The sequence below is a fragment of the Chionomys nivalis genome, chromosome 15, assembly GCF_950005125.1.
Source record: "Chionomys nivalis chromosome 15, mChiNiv1.1, whole genome shotgun sequence".
Taxonomy (NCBI): Eukaryota; Metazoa; Chordata; class Mammalia; order Rodentia; family Cricetidae; genus Chionomys; species Chionomys nivalis.
In genome coordinates this window covers 27,151,428-27,170,971 of record NC_080100.1, presented here as the reverse complement: position 1 = coordinate 27,170,971, position 19,544 = coordinate 27,151,428, and the positions used below count along the sequence as shown (strand labels likewise).

Here is a 19,544-nt window from a genome sequence, read left to right as displayed (position 1 = left end):
GTTCTTCTCAAATCTTGTGATCCCCTTTCAATCACTTCTGTTAGATGAACTTTTGTTGAGCTCAGAGATACTGGAACTGTGCAAGTATATTCCTGAGAGCCAGAAAGGTGCCCCAGGCAGTCCGCAGGTACTTAGTCAATTCTGTCAGAGGTCTCTGAATCAGGTTGTAATATTCAGACAGCATGTATGGGTCACTGAGGTTTGCTTAGTGCTCTTCTCATCCCTGTAGATGCAGAGATGAATGGCGTCAGCCTTGAGCAAGCTCAGAAGCTATTAGGAATTGATAGGAGATGAACAACATACCATGGGGAGTGGGAGGAAGGAAACGTAGAGCATCCAAAAAGGCCATAATACTCTGGAGGCCCCTAGGGCACTGGAGTGGACACTGTGTCAAGGTTATTGTTCTGAAAACTAGAAAGGCTATGGCCGTTTGAATCTGAGGTGATGGGATGTAATTTGGTGTGTTTTCCCAGTAGCTGGTAGCTTGAGAATGATCAATTCCTAGAACATTCTGTTGTATGCAAAGAATGAGTCGATTACATGAGATTAAGTGCACTTTGATGTCCTAAAATGCACTTTTATATTAGCAAGAAATATTATTTAATCAGAGTTGTTCATTACTGCAAAATGTGGTTCTAGGATTTCATATACAAATCTAAAGAATTAAATAGATCTCAAGGAAGCAAGTACTAGAAAGTTCTGAGGCCCAGTTTATTGAAAAATAAAATTGTAAAGTACCTAAGGTATTGAAGAGGAGAAAGATGTCGGGGAGGTAGTTGAAAGTAATAGAGTTTGGGAATTAATAAAGGTTATGATGAAGTCTAGTGAAATCAAGAGCCCTTAGTATTAGGCAAAACCTCTTTCTGGAGTCCTGCTGGGTTGTTCAGGTCAGCACTGAGTTCCTTGCTCCAGTGATCCTCTTGCTTCAGCTTCCTACGGCATTGGGCCTGCAGGCATGGACCACTCACCTAACTTAAAATGTTTTACCTCTTATATTTTGTATCTATGCTTCTGCCTTTTCTGAACTGCCTTCTGGAGAACATGAAAAAGAATCAGAATGATGAGGATGAACTCCAAATCCCAGTTTTTGTTTTTAAGCATCAGTTCAAGCCCTCCTAGTTCAGCGCATCTTCAACACATCAGTGAGTTCTTTAGGATCAGGAAAGCAGATCAAGGCAATAGAAGATTAGCAACCCAGAGAATTTAAAGTCCAAATAAACACCTCCAGGCTCCTATTAAACGAGAATCCTGATCTTCAGTCTTCTCTAATGTTTTGCATGCTATACCGACGGTCTCTGTTAGAATTTATTTTTAATTGTTCCTGCTTTGTGACTCACCAGTGTATGCAGTTGCCGTGCTCCACTGGTGCGCAGCCCAGCGTGCTTAGGGAGAGTGCTCCATTGGGAGTCAGTCATGGTTGGGCTTGAGAGCTGACCTATTGCTGCATTGCAGTTGTGACTTTTTTTTCATCTTTTTGCATTATGTTTTTTTCTCTGTCCTTAATCTCTGTTATGTCTTAGAGCTAAATGTGAATGGATTCAGCTAGCTGTGTTGTTCTAACTGCACACGTACACCAGGTGCTGCTTTCCTAGGCGAGCCTTACAGTTTGTCCCCAAATAGGTACCATTTTTCATTGGTTTTGCAGGTCTCAGGAAATTAATTTAGGCCATTTTTTTTCTATTTCTGTGTCAGACTTCATGTAGAGACTTACAAGCTCATAACAAAATTATTGGTAGGTTATATGAATTTTAATTATAAATTGTATAAACAATTGCAATTAACATTTATTCTTACTAATGTTGGATGGCTGGATTTTGCTTAAATCTAATAATATTGTAACATAAGGCAGGCAAGAAAGTATGAACACACTGACACAGATAACGTGAAGGATCAGGTTTTGTTCAAAAGTTTTTTGGTGCAAAATCCACACCTTTCCTATCGATGCTATGTTATTCATGTAGAAAATAGTTTATAAAGGTCTCTGTTGATAGGGCACCATTAATACTGTCAGTTGAAATTCATCATTTCTCCTGAAACAGGGTTGCTTGTTCATTAAAATCCCCAAGGCTGCCTTCACTCCAAGTGCAGCTCTTTCTCAAATAATAAAAACCAAGTGAGGTCCCAGCAGGAAGTGGCCCTCAGAGGCCTACAGACTTCTCACTTTGTGTGAAGTCACAATGCGTTGTTATCTGAGCTTTATTAAATGTGAGAAAACCTGACAGCTATAGAAGTCCAGTGTTCGTCCCTAATTTCAGCTGTTAAATTTAGCTTCCGTGACATGCAGGATGTGAAATCTCACACGGGAGGTGATGGCAGAAGAGATGTGAAGGCGAGGTTCTCGGTCTACATCTGTAAATATTTTCTCACATAGCAAATCTAGAAACAACTTGGTTTTAAGGGTGTAATATTTAGCTACTTAATATGTAGTCAACACTAGTTTTTGACTAAGTTAAGGCTATAGAGTTTGTCTTTTAAAAAAACAATCCATTCATCATCCATCCATCTATCCATTCATCATCCACCCATCCATCCATCCATCTGTCCATCCATCTATCCATCCATCCATCCATCCATCCATCCATCCATCCATCCATCATTCATCCATCTATCCATCCATCATCCATCCTTTCATCCAGCATCCATCCATCTCTCCATCCATCTCTCCATCCATCCGTCCATCCATCCATCCATCCATCCATCCATCCATCATCCACCCACCCACCCATCCATCCATCCAGAAACCTTAGAAAACCTCTTATGCCTTACACTGTCTTACATGTACTGAAACCTTTTTAACTATAGGTGCATTGCAAGGTTGACAAGTTACTACAAAGAGTAAAATCATAAACTGAAATTCATTGCCTCTAAACATGTAGTTGGTTTGACACCAGTCTGGGGAGATATCTGAGCTAATTCTTAGATGGATGTTTGAGCAAGCAAAACAGGCAGATAGCTGATGATGGTAGTGACATCATTGTATTTGGTGTGTTTAGATCCAAAAGAAAGCAGGGACATTTTAATGTTTTCAAGACAAGACCTGCAGTATGCTAGGCCAGCCTTCAACCTCAAAGGAGATGTTTAGTATGTTCCTAGTGCTTCATAGTATTAGTAAAAGGGAGTTGAATCATCACTGGAAGAGGTCAGAGCTGATATTCCATCTGGGCTTCTCAGAAGCACCTGGGAAACCACGTCTACATTTGGGGTTAGGATGGGTCTGGGGAAGGGATTTACTGGTTAAAACCCGACTTTTGATCACAATCTCTCTTCTGTTTTATGTTTGAAGAAAGGGAATTGTGAGTAAAAGAAATTTCAACAAGAGAAAGTTCATTTAAACCAGGTTATGTGTTTTATTAATAAGCAAACTAGAGTTCAATCTCAAGGGACAAATATGGTCACAAGAGAATGAGAATATAGCATACTGGCCGAGCAGTGGTCTCTTTTGCATGGGCATTAGGTAAGAGTAAAATCAATTCTGATGGTTGAAATTAGCAGCAAATTGTGACTGGGAGGACTGAAAATGATGGTGGGGACTTTGGGACTGCAAATGGAACTTGTAAGAGAGTTAAGTGCTCATGTACCATAAAAATAAGCCACTAGATGATCTCTAAATTGATAGCAAGGGATAAATAGCATGCTAAATATAATGTTTTCAATGTAGGAGCAAATGCATGAAAATATGGAAGAAAATTGAGGTGTTTTCCCATTGAAAATGGAAGCAAGGCATTGCTATTTTCTGTGCATCTTGTTACTTTTTTAAACAAATAAGATTAAGTCTGTTTTAGAAGGAGACTGGGTTTTAGGTTCATTTTCCATGTATACTTCCTACTCTTGACAAATAAGTATAGATGTTTTTTAAGGGGGCCATTCTTTGGGAGACAAAAATGAGAATATGAGAGTTGGAACTACACATTAGGGAGTACAAGAACTGAGGCTTGGGAGAACAGGGCTTCCCAATAAATCTCTTATGCATTTGGTTACTTGTAGGGGTCCTCCCTATGTTATTCCAGGCGTGGAAACTGACTTGAGAGAGAGGAGAGCTTGACTTTGCAAAGGCTTAGAAATAGTCTATACTTAGAAGTCAATGTCTCTGATCATTTTTGGTTTTCTTATAGTCACACCAATTCTAAGCAGGAGTTACCCTCTGAATAGTATTGTTGATGTTTTCTTGTTGTTCTTTAAAACAGGGAAATGCACATAAAATCATGGAGAAGTGTACATTACCGCTGACGGGAAAGCAATGTGTCAACCGCATTATCACAGAAAAGGTAAAGGACCTTCCTGCTTCTGGTTCCGCGCACATCAGCTCCCTCCTTATTTTATTTAGAGGCACATGTGAGGTCTAAAACCATCTTACATCAGTAGCTGGAAGATTAATTTAGTTTGTGGAAGGAGGGAATGGGAAAATGAATGTCTCTAGATGTACGCTTGCTTATATACAATTCTCAGGAATTGCACACACAAAGTGGAACTCTTGTCCTGGGTAGCTTTCTGTTTGCTCCAGGCAGACGAGAGCTTTATTGGTCCTTAAATTTGGATGCTTAAGTTATGAAGATGTGTGGCATATGTAAAGTTCAGAGTGTACGTACCTTTCCTCTCTTTCTTTCTTGTCTGACGAAAATCACAAGAATAAACTGTTGGTTTTCTATTTTAGTAAATTCACCCACAACTGAGTTTGAGTCACTTGGGTATAAGTTACAGTATAGAACCACAATGGCTCAAGACATACATTCTGTTTCTTCCATGGCTTCTGGCCTTTCTCTGATGTGGACTTCAGAGCATACCCACAACTTCTGTGCCTCTGTATTTTGTTTCATAAATGGAAACCTTTGGCCAGTTGTACAGTTAAAGACTGCTCGTTTTGGAGAAGTATTCCAGACAGCTGCCCACAGCCAGGTTCTTCTCCCAGATTGGAACTTGGGATGTGAGAATGGCATGAGCCCTGTAAATCATCTGGGAAGGAGTTTTTCTTGATGAAGCCACGGAACAGAATTGCCTGTTTGGGTTTTCTTCCCCTTCTCAGTGATGCCTCTCTTCTTTTGACCAGAGCTATATGACAGTCATATGTCACAGTGTCTGGCTCCCTAGCCTTCTTTACAGGTTGGGAAGAAACATCCCAAAGCATGCTCTAAAGTAGGTTACATATATAACACTTCCCAGAAGCTGTGCTTTCAAGGAAGGTTCCATCTGGTCGGGTATTCCTAAGACCTTGTGGAATTCCATAAATGTGCTGTATGGAGAGCAAGTGCATCAAAGTCCTTGTTATTCCTGAATCTCTCTAAACTATGGACAGGGCCTGTTGAGAAAAGCCATTGCTTTGCAGTTAAGATGGAGTCATCCTCAATCCCGATTTCTTTAATACAGTGGTAATGCTAACCAGGGATCTTCCAGTACTGGTCCCCAATTGGATGCCCCTCCTTCTTCCCTAGTAAATCTTCTCCCTGCTGCCCTGCCCTTGGCCTTCCAGGTCTTCTCCCTACAGAGCCTCCTACTCCTCCTTCTGCTCTCTTCTATTTCCCCCATCCTGGAAGCCTAGCTACAGTTTCCACCTGTATCACAAAGGGGCTTCTCAACCTCTTAGTGCACAGCAATAGCATCCTCATAGTGGTCCACTGTCCCCACCATTCACTCGAGCGCTTTCCATCTGATACTTGCATTTCCCTAATATAACTTTCATGGGTGCTAAAGCTTAATGCCATTTCGAGCCTCTTTTATACTTACTTTTTCTGTTCTTGTTGTTTCATTCATTTGATAAACTATTCTTTGGAAAACCTTCTCTGAACCAGACTGTTTCTAACAATGACTTACAAAAAGAAGGAGGAGGTTATCATCATTCATTGAAAGATACATTCCATAGCATTAGACAGCAGGCATCCAGCATCTCCAGCAGTCAGAATAACAGACTCCATAGAAATCACAATGTGTGATTTATATATACCAGATGCCATGCTGGGAACCCATGTGGTAGCCCGGTAGGAGTACCAAGGACTACTATTGGGTGGCATCATACAATGCATTTCCCAAGTCACACCTTTTATAGTTACGTCTTTCTGACTTAAGACTCTCCTGCCTCAGCAATATTAAAATTCTAGGAACTTTGTTGCATTCTCCCTGGACCACAAGCTTCTGGGACTACACATGCTCCACCCCTCCCTGCAATGTTTCATCCATCCATCCATACATACATACATCCATACATCCATACATCCACTGCTTCCTGTTTGCTTAGCACAAGAGGGTAGCTGTATTCTAAATACAACAGAAAATCCAGTGAGGGGTCAGCTCAAGGAGGGATGTGAATGCTCTCCTAAAAATGGGCTTCTTATTAGGAGAGGGATGGGGAACCCTTCAGCGATCTTTTCATTAATTAGGAAACTATTTTGCATTTGCATTAGTCAGAGCACTATAACTTTGGGTTTTTTTTTAATAAACAAAGAGGAAGAGAAATCTAATTGAAAGGGTCCACCAATGGTCTAGGTAAGAAACACGAAAGGTCCCAAATCACAACCCAGAGAGCTATTCTAAAGAGATTTAGGAGATTGGACTCACCTGGTTTGATGAGTGGAGCACAGCTAGTGAGGAAGGTGAGGCCTGCATTTTCTAACAAGAGAGAATGTCTGAGCTGCTGTGTCCCGGCAAAAATCAAGAAAGGAAGAAGAGTAGGGGGCAGGAAAGAAAGAGGTTTAGTTTGACACCTTCAATTTTATGTTCCGGGGATTTTAAAAAAGACAAAGGGAGATCTGAGTTCAAAAGAGCAGTCACTACTGGTGTAAGCATGTGACCGCAATCAGCATGAACTGCAGGTGACGCTGTCGGAAAGGAAAGTCAAGGCAGCTAATCTGAATCTTTGGGCATCTCAAGCTGAATGTTTACCTCTGTGAGTCATGCAGAGCAGGTGCTCCTTTGTGGATGCTGGATGAGTGGATGAGGATGCAGTGCTCCATAGACACTGCTGGATGTGTGGATGGGGATGCAGTGCTCCATAGATGCCGCTGGATGAGTGGATGAGGGTGCAGTGCTCCATAGACACTGCTGGGTGAGTGGATGAGGGTGCAGTGCTCCATAGACACTGCTGGGTGAGTGGATGAGGGTGCAGTGCTCCATAGACACTGCTGGGTGAGTGGATAAGGGTGCAGTGCTCCATAGACACTGCTGGATGTGTGGATGGGGATGCAGTGCTCCATAGATGCTGCTGGATGGGTAGGTGAGGGTGCAGTGCTCCATGGATACTGCTGGATGAGTAGGTGAGGGTGCAGTGTTCCATAGATGCTGCTGGATGGGTAGGTGAGGGTGCAGTGCTCCATAGATGCTGTGGATGAGTGGATGAGGGTGCAGTGCTCTATGGATACTCCTGGGTGAGTAGGTGAGGGTGCAGTGTTCCATAGATGCTACTGGATGGGTAGGTGAGGGTGCAGTGCTCCATGGATACTGCTGGATGAGTAGGTGAGGGTGCAGTGCTATTAAAGGCAATGGCAGTTAAGGAACCAGAATTCCATAATCAGCACTGAGGAAAATTCCATTAGGTTGCCCTTTGAAAGCAATTATAATTGTTTCCTGGTGTATGGATTAGGTTATAAAAGTTAGCTTCCCCATCAGCACCTGGCTGTAATTAACTATCGGATCCATAATGTAGCCTTTATGGCGGTAATAAAGTAATTAAATTACTTACCTGTAAGACAAGGTAGTTTCAGTATCATTTTTGATTAGCCGTTAACAATTTAACTTTTAGATTTTCCTCTCCATTTGTATCAAACTTTTGTTTGCGCCTTAGACTACCAAATGAAACCTAATTCCTCTTAAATCATCGTTTCAGTAGAATCAGCCATGTTGTCAAACAAACAAGGAAAGTAAGCATCCCTTGTCCTGTGCTGTTCTCCCTGGAGGGAAAGTATAAACCGACTGGAGACAGTAATTATCTTAGGCCTTTGCGTTGGCTTAGGCACTCTGCTAAGGAATAATACCACACCTATACTGTGGCCCAGACATGTTGCAGAGAATGTATTATCTTCCTATATGTGTCCCGTACCACAGCCTTAGGGAGGCTTTTTTTTTTTTAATTCTTTTTTAATTAAAATTTCCACCTGCTCCCCGTTTCCCATTTCCCTCCCCTCCTCCCAAATATTGCCCTCCCCCCACTTCCCTCCCGCTATCCCCACTCCTCTTCTCCTCCCCCCACTCCATTCCCCCTCCCTCTCGATACTGAAGAGCAGTCCAAATTCCCTGCCCTGCGGGAAGACCAAGGTCCTTCTATCTACGTCCAGAAAGGTGAGCGTCCAAACAGGCTAAGCTCCCACAAAGCCAGTTCATGTATTAGGATCGAAACCTAGTGCCATTGTCCTTGGCTTCTCATCAGTCTTCATTGACCGCCATGCTCAGAGAGTCCGGAATCAACCCATGCTTATTCAGTCCCAGACCAGCGGCCTTGGTGGGCTCCCAATAAATCAGTTCCACTGTCACAGTGAGTGGGTGCATCCCTCGTGGTCCTGATTTTTTGCTCATGTTCTCCCTCCTTCTGCTCCTCATTTGGACCTTAAGAGCTCAGACCGTTGCTCCAAATTGAGACTCTGTCTCTACCTCGATCCATCGCCAGATGAAGGTTCTAAGGTGATATGCAAGATATTCATCAGTATAGGATAGGGTCATTTCAGGTTCCCTCTCCTTAGTTGCCCAAGGTACCAGCTGGGGACATATTCCTGGACACCTGCGAACCCCTCAAGAGTCAAGTCTCTTGCCAACCCTAAGATGGCTCCCTTAGATAGGATATATACTTCGCTGCTCCCGTATCCATCCTTCCTATATCCCAACCATCCCAATCCCCCGAGCTCCTCCCATCCTCCCCTTCTCTTATTTCTCATCCCATTTCCCCTTTGCCCCATGCCACCTCACCCGCAAGTTCCCAGTTTTTGCCCTGGAATCTTGTCTACTTCCCTTAGGGAGGCTTTTGTGTGCTCTCTGATCACAGTTGTAAAGACAAGTTCCCCCAGACCACTTAGCTGCGAGGTTTTGAGCTGTGTGTGTGACAAGCCAGCTCAAAAGCCAGTGTTCTTCCCCCTGCGTGTTGCCTTCTCGCTTGCGCTGTATTTAAGCATGACAGTTTAGGGTTTGACATCAAAGGTGTTTGAATGTAAAGACAGAAGACTACAAATAATAGATAAATTTAAGTCCATGGAAGAAAACCTGGGAAACATAACCTTTAAGTCTGAGAAAGGAAACTCCCTATGAGAGCTCACAGAGGAAGCCATGTTGCCGCACAGAGACCTTGTAGAGCAGGGTTTGAAGCCCCGGAGGAGCATCTGGGTCTCATAGTTAAAGCTTGTTTTTTTTGTTGTTTGTTTTTTGTTTGTTTTTTTTGTTTTGTTTTGTTTTGTTATTACCAGCACATAATCTTCCCCAAGAAGTAAATACCCTAGAATGAGATGGCCCAGAAACCATCTCAGAAGATTTCTGAAGAAGTCTCAAGTAGAAAGCTGTGTTGAAGGCTTTGTAGTTCTTTCCCAAGTCAGGTGATGCAATGGTGGTACCATCACGAGCTGGTACAATGGCTGTGATGTTGGAGATGGATTGTTCAGGCGGAGGTCGGCATTCCTGTCTGCCTTAGACACTACCACGGCCATTAGAACTCCTCACCAAAAGGCTGTGGGTTCTCATGCCCTCCTTTGGGGTCCCATGTGTTTCCTTGGGAATTTAAAGGTTGAAGAGCTTTACCAGAAAGAATTTGAACAGCTACTTAGTTAGGCTGGCTGGCCTTTCAGGGCCAGGGAAGCTTTTAGTATATAATTACTCTTGGGCACTACGGTGTCTCCTTTTGTCTCCTGCAATCGTTTACGAAGCAGCATTTTCCCAACATCCTTATCCTTTCTCTTTCCAGCTCTACCCTGCCTCATTCCCACTCTGTTCATTCCTTTCCCTCTTCAGATTGTTGGTCACCTCTCTGGTCAATGCGTTAGAGCTAACAAATGGAAGACAGCTTAAAAAAACAAAACTCAAAACTTATTACAATGCTAGAAGATGCCAATGTAGTCACCAAATAGTGACTGGTTAAGGATCTGGCATTATTTATAATAGTTATAGTGGACATTTTTTTCATTGTTGGTTTTCAGTCTTTGGTCATGGATTTATCTCTCTTCTAGGAACTTGAATGCCCCTCTATCTTTGTGTGACAGTTTTCATGACGAAAGTGGTCATTGTCATTTTCTTGACTTCCACAGGCTGTGTTTGACGTGGACAAGAAGAACGGGCTGACATTGATTGAGCTCTGGGAAGGCCTGACTGTCGACGACATAAAGAAGAGCACCGGCTGTGACTTCGCAGTAAGTGTTTCCGTGAACGGCGCCAGCCTTTTGCGCTGGATCACAGCCTACGTGAAGAAATGGTTATGGGACACAAACCATCCGTTTCTGAGCATCTAAGGGGCTGATCTGAGCAGGAGTAGGAAATGGGGCCTCCTGTGAGAGCTGCTGGAATAGTCAGTGTGTGAGTTAGGCCAGGGCTGCCGGGTGTGGGGTGGGAGCAGGAGGACACACCAGGAGCTACCGGGGACAGAGGACAAGCTCCCCATCATCTGCCCTGCGTGAAGTTCTGGGAATCATCTGTTCTTTGTCATGTTGGGCTAATCATGATGTGAGCCCCTTGTGGAAAAGTAATACTTGCTCACTCTTACACCCACCTGACGAGGGCATTTCCCTTGCGTCACCTCTGCGTCTTTACGCCCATCCGCCGTATTATAATGTAACAAGTGCAGGAAAATAATAGTGTACAGAAAACTCAGGAGTGAGAAACCCAGGAAATCTAAAGGAAGGATTTCTATTAAAATTTTTGTTGTTACACTTATTTATTTATACTTTAAAATTGTATTTATTTATTTATTGTGTGTGTGTGTGTGTAGAGGTGCTTATTATAAATCTTCAGTCACCTTCCTGTTGGGGTTGACAGATAGATGCAATTAACTTAAAGTTAACCAAGGTAAATGGAATATATATGTCTCTAAAATAATAAGTGACAGAACCCATTTACTAATTATAGTGAAATATAATGAGATAAAGTTAGAAAAATGCATTTAACAAACATTGTTTGACACGGTGTTCATAGATTTCATATTTAACTTCCAGTGCACACAGGTTTGTTTGTACCTACAAGTGCATAGCAAATTTCCTTGAAAGGCCTTTGTTGTATAATTCATTGTGTACATAGTAACCACTCCTGCTACTGTACCGTGGTCTTTTGTTTACTAACCTTTTCTGAATTTCCCTTTGGAAAAAAAGCAGTCTCCCAGCAATACCTTGCTTGAAAAGCAAATTTTAATTAGCTTTCTCGTCACCTCGGGGGAAGGAAGGGGATTTGTTTCTACTTGAACTCTTTAGGATTTCGTACTCCAGTGAAACAAGCAAACAGTGCTTGATCAGCCGTTCTTTCTTCTTGTTTTGTTTTCCCTCCGTGTGGAATAGGAACCCTCTGTCAGGTAACACCTTCAGAGATCTGCAGAAATTTCAGTTTCTGCTGCAAATGAATACACAGCACAAGACCCTCATTATCTAGCTATTTGTCCTTCATGTGGGTGATTCAGAAAGAAATTGGCTGTTTTTGTTATATACTCACATGGGGGGCGGGTGAGTGTACTACCTTGCTAGTTGTCCTATGTTCGTAGGTTTGAAAATGTCCCCATGGTCCTTCTTGTATTTCTGTATCATCCCTTCCTTTTACTATCACTACACTGATATGGAAATTCATTTAAGAGGTATATTTTGATGTTTTAACTTGTGTATGCATTGTATACAAGTCAGGATCAACATTCCTATCCTCAAGTATTTCTTTGTGATGGAAACATTTAAAATCCTTTCCACCAGTGTCAGTACATATGTGCATACTGCTGTTATAAATACAGGTAGTCACGCCAGTGCACAGCAGCATATCACATGTTCTAACAATAACTCGGTACTCAGCAGTCACTCTAGCTCATCCCTCTCTCCCTTCTCCTCCCAACCTCTGGGAGCCACCATTCTACTGGGACCTTCTGTGACTTCCTACTTTCTCTATTCTACATGCAAGTGAGATCATGCAATACTCATTTTAATGTGCTGCCTTGCTTATTTCATTTAAAACATTGACTTCCAGTTTCATGGGTGTTGCCACAAAATTCAGTCATTCATTTTTTTATTAATAGTATTCTGTCATGCATGAATACCATTTTCTATATCAGTTCATTAGGTGGTAAGCAAACAGATTGCTTCTCTTTCTTGGCCCTTATGAATAGGGAATGTAGTTGTATCATTGCTGTAATGGTCTTATCATCCTTGTAGTTAGATTGCTAGATCGTATGCTGATTCCATTTTTAATTTCTGAGAAAATCTTATACTGTTGTTCAGTATAAGATGTACAATGACTTTGCTATTCTGTTTCTATCAAATGTCCCTGCCTTATCCTTGCCAGCACTTGCTCCTTTGTGATTTTACACTTGGTCTTAGCAGAAAGACCAAGAGCAATAATATCTCTGTTTCTTTGATAATAGCTAATCTAACTGGGTTGAACTAGCATCTCATCGTGACATTGATTTTTTTTTAATGATTAATAATTTTGTATATAACCTGTTGGCTTTTTGTATATTTTGCTTTTATGTCTATTTAGATATATTGTCCACTTTTTTGTTTGTTTGTATGTGTGTTTGTTTTGAGACAGGGTTTCTCTGTGTAGCCCTGGCTGGCCTAAAACTCACTCTGTAGACCTGGCTGGCCTCGAATTCAGCGATCTACCTGCTTCTGCTTCCTGAATGCTAGGATTGAAGATGTGGTATTCCCTACACCCAGCCATGTTGCCCACTTTTAACTGTATTGAGAAATGTTTTTGCTGTTGAGTTGTTTGGATTCCATATATGATTCCATATGAATTCTGGATATTGACTTTTTGTCATGGGTGTGTTAATTGTCGATCCTTTGTGAGGGCATGCGTTGGAGGCTTGTCCCTTGTGCATTGTTCTCTCTCTGCTTGTTCCTCTACTCTGAAGCTTCTTTTTTGTTTTCTTCTGGTAATTTTATAGTTTCAGAGTCTTGTACTTTGTGATTGACAGATGGGGAAGAGGGGGTCCGATCCAGTTTTTCCCATGGACATCCAGGCCTCACAGTACCATGTATAAGAAACCTAGTCTTTCCTCGGTGTTTTCAGTCTTGCAGCATTGTTAGTGCGTTTGTCAGAAACAAGTGACTTTAGATGACTGGCCTTTATCCTTTCCCCCAGGTCTATGTCTGTCTTCATAAAAACACCATGCTGTTTCAGTTGCCATAGATTTACAGTACATAAAATCACCACGCTATTTCAGTTTTCATAGATTCGCAGTATATTTTAACTCAAATATTGTAATGCTTCCTATTTTGCCCTTGTAGCTCAAAATGCCCTTGATTATTCAAGTATTTTTGTGGTTCCATTTAAATTACAGTATTGCTTCTGGTTCTATGAAGAAGGTGACTGGTATTTTGAATAAGAACTCCATAGCTAGAGATGGCTCGGTGGTTAAAAACGCTTGCTGCTCTTGAGTAGGACCTAGCTTCAGTTTTATACCCACATACATGGTGGCTCTCCAGTGTCTGTAACTCCAGTTCCAGAGGATCCAGTGTCCTCTTCTGGCCTCCACAAGCATCACACACACATGATGCACATATATGCATGCAGGGAAAACACTCATGCACATTTTTAAAAATAAAGAATCACATTAGATCTATAGATTACATTGAATAGTGTATACATTTTAACTATATTTGTTCTTCCAATCCATGAGCATAAGATAGCCTTCTATCTTTTTATCACCTCCAGTTTCTTTAGGGCATTATAGTATTCATCCATGCTTGGACATTTGGGTGACCTCTACCTCTTCGGCACTGTGAATATTGCTGTTACAGACCCTAGTATAAAGTATTTCTTTGACATCCTGTTCTGAAATATTTTGGACCTAACCCCAGAAGTAGGGTGACTGGGCCATATGCAAACTCCATTTTTAATTCTGTGAGGAACTCCCATGCCCTTCCACAATAGCTGCACCACTTTGGCTTCTAACCACCAGTTCTCAGGGCTTTCCTTTGCATTTCTCTTACAATCACTGGCTTACAGAATTGTTTGTGTATTGGCCATCTGAGTACCTACTTTGTGACATCATGACCCAATATTTTCACAACCAAGGAGTCTTGTTCACTTCTCTCTCCTTGTGCTCACAGTTTGAAAGAAGGCTCATCCCAAATATTTACCAAATAATAATTTACTTGGGCTACTCACCAAGGGCCACACTTCCAAAGAAAAATGACTCCCCTTTCTCTCACAGCCGTTAGTTGCCAGTAGTTGTTCGGCTAGGTGTGTAGCTTCATGAGTCCCTCTCCCAACCGTGTGGGAGTGTAACTGACTTGACCTCCTGCACTATTGCTTTTCATTGTGTCCATACTTGTATTAGTCATTGTGCGCTTCATGGGCCAAAGTGGGGAGGGGGAGTGATTTCCTGCCACCTTAAAGTCCGCTATCTCTGCAATGTCATTTGCAGTGCATGTTAAGTTAAATTGGTTAGTTATTTCTTATTTCTTTGCTGATGAACATCTGAGTTATATAAAGTAGGATTTCCTTACTCTGTATCTGTTGACCACGTTTGAAACTTACTATTTCCTTCAGTCTTTATTTCTTAATTTAAAAAAATTAAATTAAAAATAAACTGGAACCGTACTTGAACATCCTGTGGTAGAGTAAACTTTGATCTTTTCTTTCTCTCTTTCACCAGGTGTCACCAAAACTCATGCCAATGCAGCAGATCTCAACTTGAAATGTGGAGAGGACGTTTGTCCCAGGATGCTAAGATTTCCTCTTGAACACATAGGATTTAATTAAAAGGATGTCAGTAATCAAAATTATATATTTAACAAGAAGTTTCGACTAGTTTTCTTCTAGTATTTCTGGGTGCGTGCAGCTGTAGACTGTTCCCTTGAGTGTGTTCTAATGTTTCCACAAAAAACAATTAGGGAAACATTTCACTGTGGTCTTCTTTCATAGTACTAAGAAGGTTGTCTTTGCCATTGGTGCTCACATTGAATGGATGTTCATCTTTTATGCTGTATATACTAAACCGTGACATAGCAGTCCTGAGAAAAAGTTTTCATGTGAATTTGTGGCTTAGGCAGAATACTTTTTGGGTGACTATATATCTTTTGCTTTCCTCTTGTATTGAAAGAAAGCTCTGATTTGGTGATTTTGCTTGCCTCTTTAAAATATCCTCCTTCCCTCCACACTTCCTATAGCCAGATAGATATCCAAAAAGGCAAACAGGAATGTCTCTGGGGAAAGTAAGCAGAGGAAAGAACAAGGCATAGATCTACCAGGGCTGGCATCCCACCAGATGTTGCCTTTAAACAACTAACCATCTACCTATATGCACTAACAGCTGAGGCTAACTACAGGAAGAGAACTAGAAACCTCCTGACATACTTGCCTATTTTCAGATACTGTGCTATACTTTGTATTCAGAAGACTTTATTTCTGTTATTGAGGCTCAGTGTTTACTTATACAACATCTCCTAAGCCAAAAAAAAAAAAAAAAAAAAAACCTGTGGGCAATTTATCATGAGTCCTAAATCAAAATAGCAGCAGTGTTTACAAAAATGATCTTCCAAGATATTTTTCTAGTAGGCTCTCCATTCTGCTTAGCAAAGATCATAAACAGTGAATGCCCTTTTTTTCTACAGAAAAAAAAGTGATATTTCATCTGCTTGAGCGAATTCACTTAGCAGAGTACTATTACTTTAGCCTTATCTGTGTAGGGGAAAAGGTGGGAGGGTCACAGATCTGAGTTGTTAGCAAATCTTTGTGTTGGGGAATGAACAGAGTGACTTGGGATTATAAGGGATGCTCCTTCCAAAGTAGCCTCAGTCCCAGACAGTTACCAGGTAGCGTCAATTCAGAAGCTCCCTCAGGATCAGATGTGTGAAAGCCTAGGCACTGAAGCCAGGCTGGACAGCTGGTGTCTGCACATTGGAATATACCGTTCTTCTGCCACTAATGATAGGGATGTATGCATGCTTTAGGTGATGGGTGTCATTGAAACTCACTTCTCAAGTATAGCCACAGCTAACCTGTACAGTATGTGAAGGGGAAGACAGGCTTCCCCCTCCCATAGTACTCCCTATGCAGTGCTGCCTTTCTGACTGGCTCCATGGTTGAAGGCATCCGCTGCCAGCACTGATAAGAAGAACCTGTCTCAGAAGGCACAAGGTCCATGAGAGTAAATATGCCTATGGTAGAGGAAACATTTGAAAATATTATTGTTGATATGGATATGTCTTCAGATGCACTTGCTTATCATTCCAGTCTGTTACTTTAAGACAAGGGGCTTCTAAGAATGCTTCCAGCATTGTCCATGCCTGAATAGATGGCTCAAGAGTCTTGTTCAAAGAGTGCCATATTTTTAAAAACCTGTTAAGTATTACAATAAAAATTACAGATTGACAGAGATAAATGTGTTGTTCTCTTTTCTCACTTGGAAATGGTGTGGTTCCACATGGGGAAACACAACAACGGCTGTTAGAATGACCACACATTAGGTCAGCAATCAAGTCATTATTGTTTCTTTTTTCAGGGAACAGGAGGTATTGATAGGAGGTCTCTATGCAGTCCCAGCTGTCCTGGAACTCACTATGTAGACAGGCTGGCCTGAACTCATGGAGTTCTGCTAGCCTCTGTTTCCTAAGTGCTGGTGGGATTAAAGGCATGTACCACCATGCCTGGCATTAACTTTTCTTTTTGCTATACCAAATAGATAAATTTAGATTCTAGGAAGAACAAAAGAAACATTACGTAAATGAATTCTGCTGTACCTTGCTCCCCATCACAGCCAATCATATCTGTGAAAATTGATTGTCAAGACTTCATATGTAAATTTTTTGCTTTATCTGACATTTTTCTTTATGGTACATTTCCATTAATCAAGTAGCATGTTGAGTTTTATTGCAGTTTTAAATGTCTTCTTGTAGTCTGTCCAGTATCTATTGCTTCTCCACTAACAGTCTTTTCTTCATGACCAGAGTCCTGGAACCAGAGACAGGTTTCTTATTTCTTTTTTTTTTTCAAGACAGGATTTCTCTGTGTAATGCCGGCTTTCCTGGAACTCGCTCTGTTAGACCAGGCTGGCCTTGAACTCACAGAGATCCGCCTGCCTCTGCCTCCTGAGTGCTGGGATTAAAGGTGTGTGCCACCATTGCCCAGCAAGGGGACATGTTTCTAAGATATCCTTCTTGATAGCTCTCCTCTGTCTACTCTGTGTCCAGGAATTGTCACGTGATATAGGCTATCAGATTATTTCTCCCATGTTCAAACACAGTGAGGGAGAAAAGAGTTTTTTTCCTCTTCTTCCCAGAATCCAGAAGAATCTGATGTGGCTTTAGCATGAGGTCCTCCCCTAAACACACACATATGCACACATACCTGCACACACACACCTGCTCTTTGTCATTGCAAAGGAAGAAGCTGACACTCAGGAACTGTGGAGGGAACTTTCTGGTTATCCTCTGGCCCTGAGTTCAGGTTGTACCTGAGCCAGTTTCCCTCCAGCTGACCCATAAACCAGCTTCCCAGTCTTCCGTTTTGTTTGCCACTTGCCACCACAATGTATATTAATTCAGCTTTTGTGGTCTTGAGTTCTGTGTGGGACCTGGAGTCTTACAGGCTTGCATAGAGTGAGCTCAACAGGCTGTGCCCTGAGTCCAGAGAACACATAAGCACAGTAGTGGGTACTAGCAGTGGGTAATAGGTTTACGTTGACTTTCCTCTTACGGTTGTGCACTCTAAAGGTATGTTATATACCAGTGACAATTAAGCAAGGGTTTAATCAGTGGATGGGTTTCTTTGGGACTGATATTACTTTTTTTATAAGCTATGTTCTGACATTTCTTAAGCTTACTTTTGTTATCATCTATCTTTAAAATGAGATTATTCTGTTTTCCATGGTGGTTCCATAAGATGAAATTAATATATTTGACTTCAAAAAATTCTTATGGTCCTTTCAAAAACACCATGCCATATTAGCTTGGTATGGAATTGATTGGCCGTATTCTGAGATTTCACTGTCTACCATGCCTGTCTGTTGGAGGCCATATTAATACCAACATCAGGATAAGCATAAACACCAATAGAGGTAATATCTTCAGGGATGTGTGGCATGCTTGAAGTCTCTTCCATCTAAAAGTTAGACGTGTCTACCTATGGAATCTTCCAGAGATATTTTGCGAATAGCCCAGCTTCTTTGAGATCTCTGAATAACTAACTGGACAGATGAAGTCCTTTGCACAATCACGTTTCATTGTGATGGCTAAAAAGGCTTGATTATGGTCACTGTGATCTTAAGTGGAGCACCCTTATGGTAGTTTGGATGTAATTGGCCCCTATAAGCTCAAAGGGAGTGGCACTATTAGAAGGGGTGGCTTTGTTGGAGTTAAGGATGGCCTTGTTGGCCGGGCGATGGTGGCGCACGCCTTTAATCCCAGCACTCGGGAGGCAGAGGCAGGCGGATCTCTGTGAGTTCGAGACCAGCCTGGTCTACAGAGCTAGTTCCAGGACAGGCTCCAAAGCCACAGAGAAACCCTGTCTCGAAAAACCAATGGTCTTGTTGGAGCACATGTGTCACTGTGGGGGAAGGCTTTGGGGTTTCCTATGTTCAACATACCACCCAGTGTCCTGTTGCCGGTGAGATGTAGGACCCCCAGCTATTTCACCAGCACCGTGTCTGTCTGCAGGTAGCCATGCTCCCTGCCATGGTGATAATAGACTGAACCTCTGAACTATAATAAGCGAGCCACCAAAATTAAATCTTTCCCTTTATAGGAATTTCCATGGTCATGGTGTCTCTTCACAGCAACAGAAACCCTAAGACAGCCCTCTTGGAAGGGACCTCAGACTACGGTATCCTGGCTGTTCTGTAGCTTGACTTGCAATATCCCAGCTGTCAGAACCGTGGGATCCTGGTGCCCATGTAGCCCGTTCTGTGTCTGGCTCACTGATCTGCAGTGCTGTGTTCCATTTGTTGCCCGCTATTCAGCTCAGGAGGAAAGTGACTGCAGAAACTCACATATAAACCCTGCTTCCCTCAGAGCCTTGCTTTTGGTTTAGCAGGAGCGGAAATAGCATCTCCCACTTTGATTGCCTGGAACTGGAAGGCCTTTATACCCTCTCCAGATATGGGCTCCAACTCACAACTTCTGCACACGATATGGGCAAGAGTAAAGAGTTGTGTTGGTTCTCAAGCAGATCTGCCAAAAAACGTGTGCGCACACACACACACACACACACACACACACACACCACTGTGCTCTCAATGTGTATACCTGTTTAACAATTCCATGGCTGTCCATCGCTGGCCTGTGATAGTTTTTGAGGCACAATTATTAAAAACTTCAGAGAGAGAAATTGGGGATTCACCCTGAAGAACCAAAAAGCAAAGCAGCCAGCCACTGTCTCCTACCTCAGCCTCAGTCTGGAATGGCAATCCTGCCTCCAGGGATCTCAGAATGAGACTGTGACTGAGAGCTGTCTCCTCC

The 19,544-nt window shown here is 42.1% G+C and overlaps 1 protein-coding gene across 1 annotated transcript in view; it reads left to right on the top strand.

Annotated features, from left to right (window-relative positions):
• Oxct1 (3-oxoacid CoA-transferase 1) overlaps positions 1 to 16,460 on the top strand; it is a 111,916-nt gene extending 95,456 nt beyond the window's left edge. The window contains exons 15-17 of the mRNA XM_057789948.1: positions 4,185 to 4,265; positions 10,206 to 10,307; positions 14,744 to 16,460. Coding sequence (XP_057645931.1) covers positions 4,185 to 4,265; positions 10,206 to 10,307; positions 14,744 to 14,785 — 225 coding nt within the window. The 3' untranslated portion in view covers positions 14,786 to 16,460. The remainder of the gene's footprint in view (positions 1 to 4,184; positions 4,266 to 10,205; positions 10,308 to 14,743) is intronic.
• Positions 16,461 to 19,544: the final 3,084 nt, after the last annotated feature.